General features: G+C 46.2%; 1 protein-coding gene across 8 annotated transcripts in view; it reads right to left on the bottom strand.

Annotated features, from left to right (window-relative positions):
- The window catches only part of LOC140388492 (nck-associated protein 5-like), a 1,019,364-nt gene that overhangs the window by 675,274 nt on the left and 325,867 nt on the right, over positions 1 to 18,223 (bottom strand). For 7 of the 8 annotated variants that reach the window (XM_072472774.1, XM_072472791.1, XM_072472783.1 and 4 more), the window contains one exon: positions 11,933 to 11,996. The exons of the other annotated variant lie outside the window; for it this stretch is intronic. In XM_072472774.1, coding sequence (XP_072328875.1) covers positions 11,933 to 11,996 — 64 coding nt within the window. The remainder of the gene's footprint in view (positions 1 to 11,932; positions 11,997 to 18,223) is intronic. 8 annotated transcript variants of the gene reach the window in all.

Here is an 18,223-nt window from a genome sequence, read left to right as displayed (position 1 = left end):
GCACGCTTTGAACAAGAGATCAGCAAGAGCAAACCCTCCATCCCAGAAGCCTCAGATGAACTTGTAACAGATCACCATTGCAGACGTCAGAGCAGCCTTCTCGAAGGTCAACCCTTGGAAAGCCACTGGCCTGGATGGGGTACCCGGACGGGCACTCAGGTCTTGCTCGGATTAGCTGGCGGGGGTATTCGCAGACATCTTCAACCTCTCTTTACAACAATCTAAGGTCCCTATATGCTTCAAGAAGACGACCACCATCCCTGTACCAAAAAAAAGCCAAGCAGCGTGCCTTAATGACTATCGTCCAGTGGCTCTGACATCATCATCATGAAGTGCTTCGAAAGGTTAGTCATGGCACGAATCAACTCCAGCCTCCCGGATTGCCTTGACCCACTACAGTTCGCCTACCGCTGCAACAGGTCCACAACAGACGCCATCTCCATGGCCCTGCACTCTACCCTGGAACACCTAGATAACAAAGCCACCTATATCAAAGTCCTATTTGTTGACTACAGCTCAGCCTTCAACACCATCATTCCCACAAAACTCATCTCCAAACTCCGTGGCCTTGGCCTCGGCTCCTCCCTCTGCAACTGGATCCTGAACTTTCTTTTTTTTTTTTTAAATATATTTATTCAAATTTTCAACGATTTTCAACAAAACCCTCCACAACCAGAAAAAAAAATAAAGCACAAAACATGCAAAAATTATACATGAGATTTCCAACAAAATACAATAACCCCCATTTAACAAATAACCACGCCAGTAAGGAAAACGCCCCACTCTAACCTAAACAAACAGAAAAACCAAACCCCCCCCCGGGTTGCTGCTGTTGACCTCCACCTAATGTTCCGCGAGAAAGTCTAGGAACGGTTGCCACCGCCTGGAGAACCCCTGCGCAGACCCTTGCAAGGCAAACTTTATCCTTTCCAGCTTGATGAACCCTGCCATATCCTTAATCCAAGCTTCCACGCTTGGAGGCTTCGCATCCCTCTACATTAGGAGGATCCTCCGCCAGGCTACCAGGGACGCAAAGGCCAGAATTAACCTTACTCAGGGCATCAGCCCACAGATCTTCATCCAGCTCCTCCCCCAGCTCCTCCTCCCACTTACCCTTTAACTCCTCCACCGAGGCCTCCTCCACCTCCTGCAGTTCCTGATAGATCGCCGAGACCTTGCCTTCTCCGACCCATACACCCAAAATCACCCTGTCCTGAATCCTTTGTGCTGGGAGCAGCAGAAATTCCCTCATATGTGGTCTCACAAACACCCTTACTTGCATGTACCTAAAAGCATTCCCGGGAGGTAACCCAAATTTCTCCTCTAGCACCCCTAGGCTCGCAAAAGTCCCATCGATGAATAGGTCCCCCATTCTTTTAATCCCAACCCGCTGCCAGCTCAGAAACCCCCATCCATCCTATCCGGAACAAACCTGTGGTTCTCTCGTATCGGGGACCAGACCGAGGCCCCCGCCTCACCCCTATGTCGCCTCCACTGCCCCCAGATCTTCAGAGTCTCCGCCACCACCAGACTCATGGTGTACCTTGTCGGCGGAAGCGGCAACGGTGCCGTCACCAGCGCCCCGACTCGTACCCACACAAGGCGCCACCTCTAGCCTCTTCCACGCCTCGCCCTCTCCCTCCATTACCCACTTCCGTATCATCACCACATTAGCTGCCCAATAATAGCCACGTAGATTCGGCAGCGCCAGCCCCTCCCTGTCCCTGCTACGCTCCAAAAACACCCTCTTCACCCTCGAGGTCTTATTCGCCCATACGAATCCCATAATACTCCTGCTTACCCGTTTTAAAAAAGCCTTGGGGATTAGGATGGGCAGGCACTGGAACACAAACAGGAACCTCGGGAGGACCGTCATCTTGACTGACTCTACCCTACCTGCCAGGGAGAGTGGGAGCATATCCCATCTCTTGAAGTCCTCTTCCATCTGTTCCACCAACCGTGTCAAATTGAGCTTGTGCAGGGGCCCCCAGCTCCTAGCTACCTATATCCCCAGGTATTGGAGGCTCCTCTCCGCCCTCTTCAGCGGTAGCTCATCTATCCTCCTTCCCTGGTCCCCCGCATGCACCACAAAGAGCTCACTCTTCCCCACGTTGAGCTTAAAGCCCAAGAAGTCCCCGACCTCCCTAAGGATCAGCATAACCTACGCCATCCCCTCCACTGGTCTGCAACATATAACAACAGGTCATCAGCATATATTGACACCCGGTGTTCCTCCACCCCCCGGACCAATCCCCTCCAGTTGCTAGACTCCCTCAGTGCCATGGCCAGTGGCTCAATTGCCAGTGCAAACAACAAGGGGGATAAGGGGCACCCCTGCCTCGTCCTGCGGTACAACTTAAAGTACTCCGACCTCCGCCGGTTCGTAGCCACACTCGCCACTGGGGCCCTATACAACAGCCGGACCCATCTTATGAACCCTTCCCCGAACCCAAAGCTCCCAAGCACTTCCCAGAGATACTCCCACTCCAGTCGATCAAAGGCCTTCTCCCCGTCCATAGCCGCCACGACCTCCACGTCCCACTCCAGGGCACCATGATCACATTTAAGAGCCTCCGCACATTCGTGTTTAACTGCCTGCCCTTCACAAACCCCGTCTGGTCCTCATGGATCACCCCCAGGACACAGTCCTCAATCCTTGTAGCCAGCACCTTCGCCAACAACTTAGCGTCTACATTGAGGAGCAATATCGGCCTATACGATCCACATTGCAATGGATTCTTATCCCGCTTCAAATCAATTCGAGATCAGCGCCCGGGACATTGTCGGGGGCAGGGTCCCCTCCTCCCTCGCCTCATTAAAAGTTCTCACCAGCAACGGGTCCAGCAGGTCCACATACTTTCTGTAAAATTCAACGGTCCTGGGGTCTTCCCCGCCTGCATGCTCCCCAATCCTTTAACCAGCTCCTCCAGCCCAATCGGCGCCCCCAAACCAGCCACCTGCTCCTCCCCCACCCTCGGGAACCTCAGTTGGTCCAAGAATCGCCACATCCCCCTCCCCCCCCTCCGGGGGCTCAGACCTATACAGATCCCCATAGAAGTCCCTAAATACCTAGTTTATTCTCACCGCACTCCGCACCGTATTCCCCCCTCTATCTCTAATTCCACCAATCTCCTTCACTGTCTCCCTCTTACGAAGCTGATGTGCCAGCATCCAGCTCGCCTTCTCCCCATACTCTCATACCGCCCCCTGCATTTTCCTCCACTGCGCCTCTGCTTTTCCCGTGGTCAATAGATCAAATTCCATTTGGAGGATTGGTCGCTCCTTCAGCAGCCCCTCCTCGGGGGCCTCTGCATATTTCCCCCACCAATCTCTCACTCTTAGAACATAAGAACATAAGAACTAGGAACAGGAGTAGGCCATCTGGCCCCTCGAGCCTGCTCCGCCATTTAATGAGATCATGGCTGATCTTTGTGGACTCAGCTCCACTCTCCGGCCTGTACACCATATCCCCGAATCCCTTTATTCTTTAGAAAGGTGTCTATCTTTTTCTTAAAAACATTTAAAGAAGGAGCCTCAACTGCTTCACTGGGCAAGGAATTCCAGAGATTCACAACCCATTTGGGTGAAGAAGTTCCTCCTACACTCCGTCCTAAATCTACTTCCCCTTATTTTGAGGCTATGCCCCCTAGTTCAGCTTTCCCCGACCAGTGGAAACAACCTGCCCGCATCTATCCTATCTATTCCCTTCATAATTTTATATGTTTCAATAAGATCCCCCCGCATCCTTCTAAACTCCAATGGAGTACAGTCCCAGTCTACTCAACCTCTCGTCATAATCTAATCCCCTGAACTCTGGGATCAACCTAGTGAATCTGCTCTGCACTCCCTCCAGTGCCAATATGTCCTTTCTCGGGTAAGGAGACCAAAACTGAACACAATACTCCAGATGCGGCCTCACCAACGCCCTATAACATGGAATGTGAGGTGACCTTCCACGTCTGCCTTCAGTCCCTCTTCTCTCTATTCTCCCTATGGGCCCTAATGAAATGAGCTCTCCCCTAACCACCGCCTTCAGAGCCTCCCAGACTACCCCCGCCTGCACCTCCCCATTGTCGTTGGCCTCCATGTATCTTTGAATACACCCCCGGATCCGCCCGCACACCTCCTCATCTGCCAACAGTCCCACATCGAGGCGCCACAATGGGCGCTATATCCCTCTCCTCCCCCAATTCCAGCTCCACCCAATGCGGGGATCCAAGATGGCTATAGCCGAATATTCCGTTCCCTCCACTTTTCGGGATTAGTGCCCTACTCATTATAAAGAAATCTATCCGGGAATAGGCTTTCTGGACATGGGAGAAAAAGAAAATTCTCTGGCCACCAGCGTGGCAAATCTCCACGGATCCACTCCCCCCATCTGGTCCATAAACCCCCTGAGCACCTTGGCTGCAGCTGGCCTCTTACCCGTCCTGGACCTGGAATGGTCCAGTACCGTGTTGAAGTTCTCCCCCCCCCCCACCACCACCACCACCACCACCACCACCACCACCCATTATCAAGCTCCCTGCCCCCAGATCCGGGATCCGACACAACATACGTTGCATAAATCCGGCATCATCCCAATTCGGGGCATATACGTTCACCAGTACCACCCGCGTCCCCTGCAACCTACTTCTCACCATCATGTAGCGACCTCCATTATCCGCCACAATATTCATTGCCTCAAACGACACCCGCTTCCCCACCAGTATCGCAACCCCTCTATTCTTCGCATCCAGCCCCTACCCATCCCTTTCTCAGCCTGACCTGATCTGCCACCTTCAAGTGTATCTCCTGGAGCATGACCACGTCTGCCTTCAGGCCCTTTAAGTGCGCGAACACCCGGGCCCTCTTGACCGGCCCATTCAGGCACCTCACATTCCATGTTATCAGCCGGATCAGGGGCTACTCGACCCCTCTCCCTCCCCTGCACGACCCCTGCCGACTAGCCATCCCGTTCTTTAGGCCAGCCAGGTGCCCACGCTTCCCGCACACTCCAGTCCCCCAGGCGGCGGACCCCCGCCCCGACTCCCTCTTCTACCTCCCGCTCCCCTCTGGCCAATACAGCAGCAACCCAGTTCCCCACCACCCCCCCAGCCAGATCACCGTTCAGCCATTTTGCTCCCCCCATTACACTCCCGTACGTCAGCTGACTCCTGCTGACCCCGACCACTCCCGCCATTCCAACGACTCCCCAGTGTGGGAATCCCCCCACCTCTCCCCTGTGATCAATGTGCGCTCTCCTCCAGCACCACCGTTCCCCTCAGGCCCTGCCCCTCCCCTCCTTAGCACAGGAAAAAGCCCGCTCTTTCCATCCAAGTCGGCCCCGCCCCCTATAGCGCAGCTCCTTTTTCTGCGACCTCGCCCCAGCTCCCAAACCCCGGGCTTCCAATCCCCCCTTCATCAGCAGGGACCTGCCCCTACAGTACCGGCACCCACACTCTCAGCCCCCACATCATATCCACTCACCCCTTCCCAACCTGAAACCAGAAGAAGAACACCCCCAAAGTACAGTAAACCCCCCCCCCCCCACAACAAACCCTCAGTTCGAGTCCAGCTTTTCAGTCTGAATAAAGGTCCACGCCTCATCTGGCATCTCAAAATAGTGGCGACGGTCCTGAAACGTGACCCACAATCGTGCTGGCTGCAGCATTCCAAATTCCACCCCCTTCCGATGGAGAACCTCCTTGGCCCGATTAAAACCAGCCCTCTTCTTGGCCACCTCTGCACTCCAGTCCTGGTAGACACGGATCTCCGTATTCTCCCACCTGCTGCTCCGTTCTTTCATCGCCCATCTCAGGACGCACTCAGTCCATAAAGCGGTGGAACCTCACCACTACAGCCCTTGGCGGCTCGTTGGCTTTAGGCCTCCTTGCCAGGACTCAATGAGCCCCATCCAGCTCCAGGGGCCTCGGGAATGTTCCCGCGCCCATCAGCGTGTTGAGCATTCTAACTACATATGCCCCAGCGTCGGACCCATCCACTCCTTCAGGGAGACCAAGAATCCGAAGATTCTTCCTCCTTGACCTGTTCTCCAGGTCCTCAAACTTCTCCTGTCACTTCTCGGGTAGCGCCTCGTGCGCCTCCACCTTCACCGCCAGGCCCAAAATCTCGTCCTCGTTTTCTGAGGCCTTCTGCCGCACCTCTCAAATCGCCGCCCCTTGGGTCTTCTGGGTTTCCACCAGCTTTTCGATCGACGCCTTCATTGACGCCAGCATTTATGCTCTCAGTTCCACAAAGCAGTTTTCAAGGAACTCTTGCTGCTCCAGTGACCACTGCGCCCATGCTGCTTGATCTCCACCCGCCGCCATCTTGCTTTTCCTCCCCCGCTCTCTTCACTGCTCCAAAACCACTTTTTTGGTCGCTGCACTCCTGGTCCACTCCATACAGTGCTGGGGGAACCTTACTATAACCTTCCCACACTGGGAACCATCGTACAGGTGCCGCTAGGGCTCCTCAAAAGGGCCCAAAAGTCCGTTCTTGGCGGGAACTGCCGAACGTGCGACCTACCTAGGCATAACCGCAACCGGAAGTCGATCCTGAACTTTCTAACCCACAGGCCACAATCAGCAAGGACAGGTAACAATACCTCCTCCACGATCATCCTCAACACCGGTGCCCCAAAAGGCTGTGTCCTCAGCCCCCTACTATACTCCTTGTACACCTATGACTGTGTGGCAAAATTCCCTTCCAACTCAATTTTCAAATTTGCTGATGACATCACAGTAGTGGGTCGGATTTCAAACAATGACTAGACAGAGTACAGGAATGAGAAAGAGAATCTGGTGAACTGGTGCGACGACAATAACAATCCCTCAATGTCAACAAAACGAAAGAGATAGTCATCGACTTCAGGAAGCGTAGTGAAGAACATCCCCTGTCTACATCAATGGGAACGAAGTAGAAAGGGTCGAGAGCTTCAAGTTTTTATGTGTCCAGGTCACCAACAACCTGTCCTGGTCCCCCCATGCCGACACTATAGTTAAGAAAGCTCACCAACGACTCTACTTTCTCAGAAGACTGAGGAAATTTGGTATGTCACCTACGACTATCACCAACAGATGCACCATAGAAAGCATTCTTTCTGGTTGTATCACAGCTTGGTATGGAGCCTGCTCTGCCCAAGACCGCAGGAAATTGCAAAATGTCGTGAAACAAGCCTCCCATCTATTGACTATCTATAATTCCCGCTGCCTCGCGAAGGCAGCCGGCATAATTAAGGACCCACGCACCCCGGGCATACTCTCTTCCATCTTCTTCCGTCAGGAAAAAGAAAGCAAAGTTTGAGGTCACGTACCAACCGACTCAAGAACAGCTTTTGAATGGACCTACCTCGTATTAAGTTGATCTTTTCTCTACACCTTGCTATAACTGTAACATTGTATTCTGCAGTCTCTCCTTCCCTATGTACGGTATGCAGTGTTTGTACAGCATGCAAGAAACAATACTTTTCACTGTATACTAATACATGTGACAATAATAAATCAAATCAAATCAAAAAATGGCAGCCCTTTTTAAAAATGAAGTTGGAAGATTTATGTCCAGTCAACATGAAAAAAACGTTTGAATAAATATTTCTTCATCATTGAAAAAATGAGTCAATCCAGTAATATGAGGTATTGCTTCAGCAGGAATCATGTCCACCCCAGTTGTGCCTGTTATAATAATAATAGCTTATTGTCACAAGTAGGCTTCAATTAAGTTACTGTGAAAAGCCCCTCGTCGCCGAGTCCGGTACGGGAATTGAACCCGCGCTACTGGCATTGTTCTGCATTACAAGCCAGCTGTTTAGCCCACTGTGCTAAACCAGCCCCTAAGTTTCACTATGAAAATGTTTGAAACAGATTCCTGATTTTATATTTATTCATATTCTACTGATAATGTTGATTTTTAAACGGAAGTTGGTTTTACAGTTTTAAAGTTTGGCATTTATTTAGTTAAACCAGACAAGCTGTGTTAGAAAAATAAAACGCGTAATATTTTATCCTAACTATTCCAATAAATCAGCTCAATGAAGCTCAATGTCAGAACGCTTTTCAGACGCACATCATGTCAAAAAGAGAATCTACATTCAATGCAATTCCATGAAGATGGCAGAAATAATCTACAGCAATTCACCTCCTGGCAGATGAAGATAACTCATATCCTAACCTTTTTTAATGAAATGTTATTAGTTTGACTAAATACAGTTATTAGCAAGAGGCAATATCCTGTTATATCTCAGTTTCTCACACAAAAATCTTCTTTTGAGGCCTTCACATTTAATAACTATAAAAAATTATTTTCGGAATGCTACCAAAACACCTTCCATTCTTCAACAAGCTTTCACAGAGGACTATTTTAGATAGTAAATCAACAAGATACAGCTAATCTTTTTGGATTTTGTTTGTATGCGAGTTGTAATCACACAAGTTGAATTCAATGGGGCCCAAAAAGAAAGCAACGAGTAGCAACAACAAATCTACTTCAGGAATTCATGTTGCATCTCTATTGTTCTAAAATTAAATACAGGCTATAAGATAAGCAGCTCAAAGTAAAATAAGGAATACATTGGTAGGTAACTTTGGCAAAGCAATAAACTTTAAATGATTAAAATGTGATTTTGAATTGTGTGCAGGAGCAGAAATTGCAATGGCAATTAATAATAGCAGCACAGATAGAGGACATGGCGGGGTTTCCCTCCCCCCCCCCCCCCCCCAAAGAGTCAATGACCAACATACTCATCGGATACTAGCTGCCCCACAGCTTTTCAAGGCTCCAAGGAGCATTAAATTAGCTGGAAGCAGGAACACTGCCCCTCACTCAGGACAACGTCCCACCTCAGAGAGCTGCCGATCAATCTGATTGGTCAATGTAGACCCAATAGTGCCAGAAGTGGCAGAAGGCAGTTCTGGGACTATATAGAGCCTCCAGACTCTGAGGTCTGGATGTGCCAGAATCAGTTAAATGTGGGGGTGGGAGGTGAGGCTACCAGGAGTGGGTAAAAGAGGGTGTGGGGGTGTTGGTGGAGAGGCCAAGGGAGAGGGCGCATCTGCAGAGGGCAGAGCTTGTGGAGGTGGAGAGGTCCAGCAGATGTTGAAAGGAGGCCATTGATGGAGGCACTCACCATCCCTTCCCACCGGAGACCTAAGCAAGTTCATTTTTCAGGCAACCCACTGCCCCTGAACTCCTCCCGCCAGCAGGAAAATTGAAGCCAAGCAGGAAACAGCCTGCAAGTGTTCACTAATTGCCATGTCAATTGGGGAAAGGTTGACCTAGGTTTCGCCCATCTCACTAAAATTACGGAGTGTGTGGGGGGAGGATGGGGGTTGATGAATACGAGGAAGCAGAGAAGGGGCCATCCAAGCAATTTTATGGCCTCCCTCAGTCTGCAAACCCACCGGTGGGACAAAATAAAATTCTGCCCATTATGTTATATAAAATATTCAGTCTTGAGAAGATAACATAGTGTTCCTAGTTTTGGCTAGGAGAAGTATAAAAGCAATAGAAAAGGTTCAAAACAGTTTCATTAAACATCGTTAAGAATTAGAGATATGGACAGACCCACAAGGTTAATGGTCTTTTTCATTATAAAGTGAAACACTTGCATTTATATAGCCACATGACCACAGGATTCCTGAAAAGCTCATAACTTTTTGAAGTATAGTCACTGGTGTAATGTAGAGAGCCAACTCCCATAAATAGCAACGTGATAATGGACAGATAATCTGTTTTTTCTGATGTTGTCTGAAGTATAAATATTAGCCAGCTCCCAGGGATTAAACCCCCCCCCCCCCCCCCCCCCCAAGGTCAGCCTTGATTTCTGGGCTCCATCCCTGTAACGGGACTTCAGCCTGGAACGTTGTGACCAAGAGGCATGAGTGGAACCACAGAGCTACAGCTGGCACACAAGCTACAGCCGTGAAGTTGGGCGCTGACTGATAGAGGCTTTCAAGGTCACTAAGGAGTAGGTCAAGGTAAATCATTATAAATTGTTCCTATTGTTTGGCAAGGTGATAATGGAAATGCAGTTACATTTAAGATCACAGAAAGGATAAAAGGAAATGTAGAAAAATGTTCTTTACAATCATTCTCAGTATTGAATCCCCAGACACAAGCTGTTTCAACAGAAGTCAGAACTTATTCAAAAAGAACAGTAGATATTTTCTTTTTAACAAAAGAAAAATATTACATACTATTCTAATAATAGATGTGCCATACTATTCTTAGTAATACAAATAACCCAAGAGAAGTTCCTTCTCTTTGTTCTGTGTACAGAAGCATATGCATTGCAGCTGACTTCCTGACTCTCTGGCACAACCTCTGGACCCATCCTCCACATGTTGCTAAACTCCAGGTTTACTACAAAACCCTTGAAGCCCATTGCAGTGTCACCAATCTCAAAAGCTCCACCTCCTAGTTCTGCCAAACAACTTGACCACCTTTGTGCTACTAACATCTTGCAGGACCTTTCCCAGGATAAAAGGACCTTGGGCTAATGTTTCTCCCCCCCCCCACCCCCCCAAAAGCTGCTGGCGAATCGCAAGCCAGCATCTGTGCATTACAGGCAGCACCAGTGGCCCCCATCAGCAATGCACTTACCAGAGGCCCAAGGATCAGCAAGAGAACCCAGGGCACAGGTAAACGAGGGCACGATGGGGATTGTGGGACAGGGAGGAGAGGCGATCGGCAGCAAGGATGAGGGGCGGGATGGAGGGAATATTTGAGAATACACAAGGCTACAAACTGTGATTTTTGTGGCTGCCCCACAGAACTATGACGATCAAGCACTTACTAATTCAGTTCCATCCCAAAATATATACGTGTCCCAAGACCATAAAACGTAGGAGCAGAAGGAGGCCATTCGACCCATTGAGTCTGTGCTGCCATTCAATGAGATCATGACAAATTTGATATGATAATCCTCAACTCCACTTTCCTGCCTTATCCCCATAACCCTTGATTCCCTTACTGATTAAAAATATGTCTATCTCAGCCTTGAACATACTTAACGACCCAGCCTCTACAGTAAAGAATTCCTCAGATTCACTCGCGCCCAAGAGAAGAAATTCCTCCTCACCTCGGTCTTAAATGGGTGATCCCTTGCTCTAAGATTATGCCCTCTGGTCCGAGAGCCTTCCACAAGGGAAATATAAGACTATAGACCATAAGACATAGGAGCAGAATTAGGCCACTCAGCCCATTGAGTTTGCTCCGCCATTCAATCATGGCTGATATTTTCTCATCCCCATTCTCCTGCCTTCTCCCCATAATCCCTGATCCCCTTATTAATCAAGAACCTATATACACCTCTATCTTAAAGACACTCAGTGATTTGGCCTCCACAGTCTTCTGTGGCAAAGAGTTCCACAGATTCACCACCCTCTGGCTGAAGAAATTCTTCCTCATCTCGGTGTCCCTTTCGTCTGCGATGGTGTCCCCAAGTTCTAGTTTTTCCTACAAGGGGAAACATCCTCTCCACGTTCACTCTATCCAGGCCTCGCAGTATCCTGTAAGTTTCAATAAGATCCCCCCTCATTCTTCTAAACTCCAACGAGTACAGACCCAGAGTCCTTAACCTCTCAACAACCTGAAAATCCTATACGTCTTGTGATCTTTGTACTTTAATTACTTCTAACTGTTTGCAAACTGCTAAAAAAAAAATGGATCCGTAAGTTTAACTTGCAACCTGTAAATGCTATGGTCAATGGCCTGATGATTTGGTTTTGCAATCTTCTATGAAACCATTTAGTTATTAATTTAATTGTAACATGTACCAACCCAACAGCTTTGGCCACAGAATTCCCTGCAAGGACAATTATTTTAAAGGATTTAAAAGTGAAAACTGCAGATAACAGATTCTGCTCATTACAAACCACTAGTATGGAAATTAAATTTATAAGCAAAAATAAAATGCTCATAGCAAAAGCAGAAAGACACATTTATACTATACCATTGTGCCTTCACTTTCACTTCTTGCAACTACCCGTTGTAACCGGGCCACTGCCAGCTTCTCTCTACAAAGAAAACAAAAGAATGTGAAGAGACAGTCCGATTTCTTTGTGCTGCATGTGCTCCACTCCAAAGCCTTTGCAACTTTCCTGTTTTCTGGCACAGTATTAACGTAGTAATTTCCCAGTTAAAAGTTTGGTTTAGAACATGCAATCTTCAGTGGCTAACTCTTGGATGTAGTAGCTCTTGATCAGGTTCCAGTTTCTGACTTTTCTGTTTTAAATTTTCCTACAATGGACGGGGTTGTATTATTCAAGGAGGTTATTTGTCACAATGCCATGGATAACTGGGGGGGAAAAAACCCACTGGGGGTGCACTTTATGTCCCTCCACCTTGGTGGTGGAGGGGGCCAAACTAAAATATGACAGGTAGGTAGCCCACCTCCTTCCCATCCATCCCCAAACCATTTCCCATACCACATGGGATGGGTAAGGCACCCACTCGTCCGAACATCCTTCACAGCATCTTTACCATGCAGAAGGAAACCATTTGGCCCATTGAGTCTGCACTAGCTCATCGTCCCCACACCCCTGCCTTACCCCCGTAACCTTGCACATTCTTTCTTTTTGGATAGCAAACCAATTGTTTTTTTAAACACCTCGATTGAACCTGCCTGCAGCACCCTCTCAGGAATTTCGCTCCAGACACCAACCATCCTCTGGGTGAACAATTTTGTCCTCACAACACTTTTGCCCCTTTTGCCAATTATTTTGAATTTGTGCCCTCTAGTTCTTGATACTCTTTTGAGTGGGAACAGATTGGTCTACAGAGATTCTTAAACTGCCAATTAATCAATTAATCGACACTTAGCGGCCTCAATTCACCTCTACTGTCATAATACGCTGGGCAATGGTAATCAGGTGACAGCGGGAAGGCCATTTTTTCACCAAAGCTCGTGAAAAGGCAGGAACGAAGAGATGGTACATCCTTTTGTGGGGAGTGGGGATGATGCCCTGTGTGCACTGGGAGCATGTCCCCAATTCCAAGATCGTATACTCCCTTTTTGCCTCCCTACCTAGCCTCCAAAACCAATATGTTCCCACCATCGTCATTGCCCACCCTCTCTAGGGTGCCCAATCCCTCCCCACTCAAGAAACCCCTGTGTCCAAGATATTTCTTCATGGGCTTCTTGCAGTCCCAGCTTGTTGAAGCTGCATGCAGCATATTATCACATTGTCAGGGCGGCCTTCTTTAAGGTCAGTTAGTTTACGACAGGATTTTTCTTCTGGGGGGGCATGACCCGCAAAATTCAGCCCTTAATGTGTGATATGTTAATCATTAATGTTACATAAAACTGCGTCTTATGAATGTGGAAACATTTCATCAATCCAAATGAAAGAAATTCAACAGTAGTATGACAACATTTCCAGAAATCAAAATTAAGTCAAATAATTCATTGTTTAATCATTTAACCAGATTTATTGGTGCTGATTCAGTGGTAGAAAATGGTGCAATTCAGGTGTACAAAGCACTTTGTAATTAATTTACTACAGCTTTGCTAACTTGCTGTAGCTTCTTCAAAATTGCAAAGAATCAATTTGCCCTCAATAATGAATCTGTGGGAGTTGAAGTAAAATGGATGGTCGGGGAAAAACATGATTAATTACTCTCCCCTCAACTCTAGGGCTGGTCGCAATTCAGGTTAGGCTTATGAGATTAATACCCCTTCTCAGAAAAAAGATTCTCTTTATTTGAAGTTATTGGACCTATTACTGGCCCATAAAGAGTACACAACATCAGCTAATTGGATATTTCTATGTCTCCAGACCATTAAACCGATAACTGAAACAATGGATTCTTAAAATTAGTTCTGTACTATCATATTCCATAGTATATATCAAGAGATTTTTTTTAAAGAGCACACAATCATTAAATGTAACAATTGCATTTTCTGGAGATACTTTTCCCATTACACCTAACTGGTTATACTTAAACTAATCTATTCTATTCGCCACGGACTTGAGTTTTTAAAATTTTGTGCTGCTATTTTTCATAGCACCACATGTCTGAAGCCTATAAATAGATATATGTGCTAGGAATTTCCAATATCGTTTCTTCCATTTCACCACCATTACCTGTGGCAGGAGGCCCATTGATACATATCCCCTTCCCTGCTTGCCTTTCCACTTTGTGCCTCCTGCTGTCTATACCTTGTGTCCTTTCCTTCTAACTGCCCCTTGTTCCTGCTGTCACCCCAATAGGCTGTGTCCTCTCTCCCTTCCCAACATCTGACTGATCTTTGCTACACTCCCACAACAGCAAATTTGTAAATTAGTACTTTAAAGAACATAATGGTCAGGAGTGTGAAGGGGCTCTATACCACTAGATGTAGGTAACCTTGAGCACTTGTCCAATTCTCCGGTCAGCATATACAGTACCAGTGTAATAAGTACTTAAAACAAGTAACATAGGATTCACAGATCACTGTAGAGAATTCAATACTTCAGTGGTTTGGTTGAGGGAAGAATTAATGATAATTCAAAAGGCATCATTCCCTCTAGCTCCACAGAATGCTGCTAGATCTAGCTTGCAGAACTATTGAAATGAAAAATGAAAATCGCTTATTGTCACAAGTTGACTTCAAATGAAGTTACTGTGCAAAGCCCCTAGTCGCCACATTCCGGCGGCTGTTCGGGGAGGCTGGTACGGGAATTCTCCATCTCAGGCCCCTTCCCAATAGTTGCAATCCTCCCACACCCCAAACCAGCTTTCTACAATGCCTGTTGCTCCCAGCTCTCAGGATTTGACCAGCAATGGTCATATTCCAGTATCATAGCCACACACTTCTCCCATCCTAAAGCAAAACAGAAAATGCTGGAAAACCTCAGCAGGTTTGGCAGCGTCTGTGGTGAGAGAAAGAGTGTTAACGATTCGAGTCCATGTGACTCTTCTTGAGAGTTAAAGGGAGGGAGGAATGTGACAGATTTTATACTGTTTATGGTGGGGGAGGGGGGTCGAGTAAAAAGTTCAGCGATAGGTGGGACCTCAGGACAGATTTGGCAAAGATGTCATGGGCACTGAGTTTTGATAAACTGCTTGTCAAACACTAGAAGGGAAATGGAAAATAATGTAGGTGACCATGGTAAAAGAGGCAAACGGAAATTCCATCGGAGAGAAGGGCAGAACATCAAGGTATGCCTTCCTGTAAGAGACTGGCAGTGAAATAAAAGAAAAATACTGTGGGTACTGAAAATTTGAAATAAAAACAGAAAATGCTGGACAAGCTCAGCATTTGCCTATCCCAATGCTCTCCAATCTTCAACATCTGCACTGTTTCTTTTAGAAGACAGTCGTCCCTAGTTTTCCTTCAATGTCCCCAAAAGCCAAACATGCTTTCCAATGCTCCAACCTTCCCCACTTCCCACCAGATCTCCTCCCATTGTTGTCATACCTATCGGCCGACACAGTAACCCAAATCCCACGATTCCATCACAGGCACCACACACACACTGACCACACCAGAGGCCTGTCCTATTTATATGATTCCAAAACATTACTTCAAGATCCAAAAACCTCCTTCCTATTACTCCCAGAGTCAAGACCCCTCTTCAGAATATTTCCAGCCTCAACATTTATTTGCTCTCTTGCTGTCAGGTTCCAGGACCAATTTAATTTCCCATGAACCAATTTAATGAAAAGACTGACTTCACAATGAACTAAATTTGTGATACCTAAATTTATATAGATATCCCTTAAAATATTACATGCTAGATTTTCCAAAAAGCATGTAAAGACTAAAGTGAGGCAATGAAGGTGGTTGGTATGCTGAACTTATTGATTTGCTTCCCTCTTGTGGTTTTGGACAACTATGTCATTACATTACAATTGTGCTGTGGTAGAATTTCATAACCAAATCCCTATACTTTGCATTGATTAACACGTGGACATATGTAGAACATCGGCTCCAAAAGCAATGGAGTGGGCCTCAAAGAGCCCCCTTCCCAATGCCGAGTCCCTCAATCAGGCACGGAGTGCTTTTGAAGAAAAATCCCACTGGAAGCCCACAAGCAGACCCCACAAGGTTTGATTGTCATGCTCCCTGCAACAGTGGGATGAAGCCTTAAGTGAGGCCTCATTTAGGGCCGCAATTGATGGTGGCATGGGAAGGTCAATCATGGGACTCCACCCATTTAATGCCCCTACCCCCCCCCCCCCCCCCCCCCCCCCATGGAGGTAATCAAAGTGGAGGGGGGGGAATGTGGTTGGGTCCCCAGCTGTCACGTACCGTCTGATTAAATGTCTCTGCCACCAAACCTGTCACAGAGGACGGCACAAGACTCTACCCTTTGTTTTCCTTTCTATATTGGAACAAAGAGCAATTTATACCTATCAAGGGGAGGGATGCCTGTGCCGTAGATTGCAATATTTTCCATGTCATTATCGATCACATATAAGTTTAGTGTTATGGGTCCAGAGCAGAACCCCAATTATGGTGCAGTCCCAGTTTAGAACTCAACTATTTGCATTCGGCAAATGTTATTGTACCACAGGAGTGACTAGTGGACAGCTTTTATATTCACACAAACTTTAAATTGAACACAAAATTAAGCACATTAGCAACAGAGAAATAGCTTTACAGGTACAACAACTTAACTTGCTTCATGAAACCTGACTTTACATTCCAATTAAGCAACCCATATATTTCAATTACCACTCATGTGTAAAGTTAACAACCAGGTTTTACTTGCTTATCTTGGTACAGAGTGCTTGGAGAGAGAAACCTTTTTTTAGGACCAAGCTGAAATCCTTTTGCTCAGCTTAGAGCCCTGGAAGAAAGCCCTTTGTCCAGACAGAGCTGGATCCTCCCATTAGTGACACCAGCTACACTCAAAAGCACACAGCATTCTTTTGTCTCTTATTTCATTTATTGTTACAAAATTGTTACAACATTACATTAGCTCTCTATCGGAAAACAGGTAAAATGGCTTTCAATATTTATTAGCAAAACACTTCCCCTGCAAAACTCACTTAGTGTTAAATCACAGCTCTAGAAGACATGCTGTCTGTAAGTATTTTAACCTAGGTTTGAATAACATTACTGCAAAAATACTATAAATTATAACCATTTCTTACATTTGTAACATTAGATATAGTACAATTACAAGTTAGGCAATTATATTTTACCTCCACAATGGAATGGTTTCACAAAATGACAGTAATCAGGAAATGTTGTTACTGCGGACACATTTGTATAATGTAAGCTGGATGGAGAGTAAAGTGGAATTAGTGCCGAGTTTCAGATTTTCACCCAATATTGGTTAATTGGAGCAGAAAACTAGCATCCAGTACTGGAAGAAGTGGCTGACTGGCGTAAAAGATGATTTTGACAGCAAGTGTAAGACTAGGTACAGTTTATTTATTTTTTGCCAAGGTGTTAAAACTTTCAGACAGTAATATTTTCTGTAAAATGTGTCTAGCGTGAAGAAGCATAGCGGTCTGTTTTAACACTAACTGTTACACCAGTAAAACAATTTTATTGAAAAGTGAAATTGACCCAGTTACTCCTCAGGAGCACATTGTCCTGTCAGCTCCAATAGTGTCAATCAAAAAGCATGGTTTACGGTTTATGTGAGCATATCTAAATTTCCCTGATACCATTGGGAAAGGAATATTATAAAGTCAAACAATAGTAGAACGGTCTTCAGGCATCGCTGTTCAAAACCCCACCATTTTCAGCTATCATTGCAGTCCAGCTTATAAATGCATCTTCAATCAAAGCTTAGACCAAGACATACATCTCAACCCATCACTGTAAAATTTCCATTGTCAGCATCAAGTGTTCACCTCTGTGGTCTTTCAAAGTGATGCCGACAATTTAGCTGTCATTAAGTACCAAATGAGACACAATTTTATGTTGATGACATGCTGAGGAACTAGATTAAGTTAAATTACCTCAAACTCACTTCACTTCACAGTCAAGGCTGACAGAGATGGTGCCTCTCTCATCAGCTTCAGAAAAGGATTGGATGCAAAGGTGGAAGGTTAGTAATGAAAGGCACAGCACTATCTACTACATTTCATCATCAAACATTTTAGTCATTTTCCTGTGAAGCAGAATTGATGAAGTACCCAAATTAAACTTTAGGATTCAAATCAATTGTTATTTATTTTATTTATTTTTTTTAAATGGCATCATAATGGATAGGAAAACCATCGTTTAGTGTTATTTTTAATGTTGTCAAAAACAAGAAAATAGTGATTCCATTAGTTATCGAAACTTTGAACAAATAGT

The sequence above is a fragment of the Scyliorhinus torazame genome, chromosome 2 (assembly GCF_047496885.1).
Source record: "Scyliorhinus torazame isolate Kashiwa2021f chromosome 2, sScyTor2.1, whole genome shotgun sequence".
Taxonomy (NCBI): domain Eukaryota; kingdom Metazoa; phylum Chordata; class Chondrichthyes; order Carcharhiniformes; family Scyliorhinidae; genus Scyliorhinus; species Scyliorhinus torazame.
This window is presented reverse-complemented; position numbering and strand designations above follow the sequence as displayed.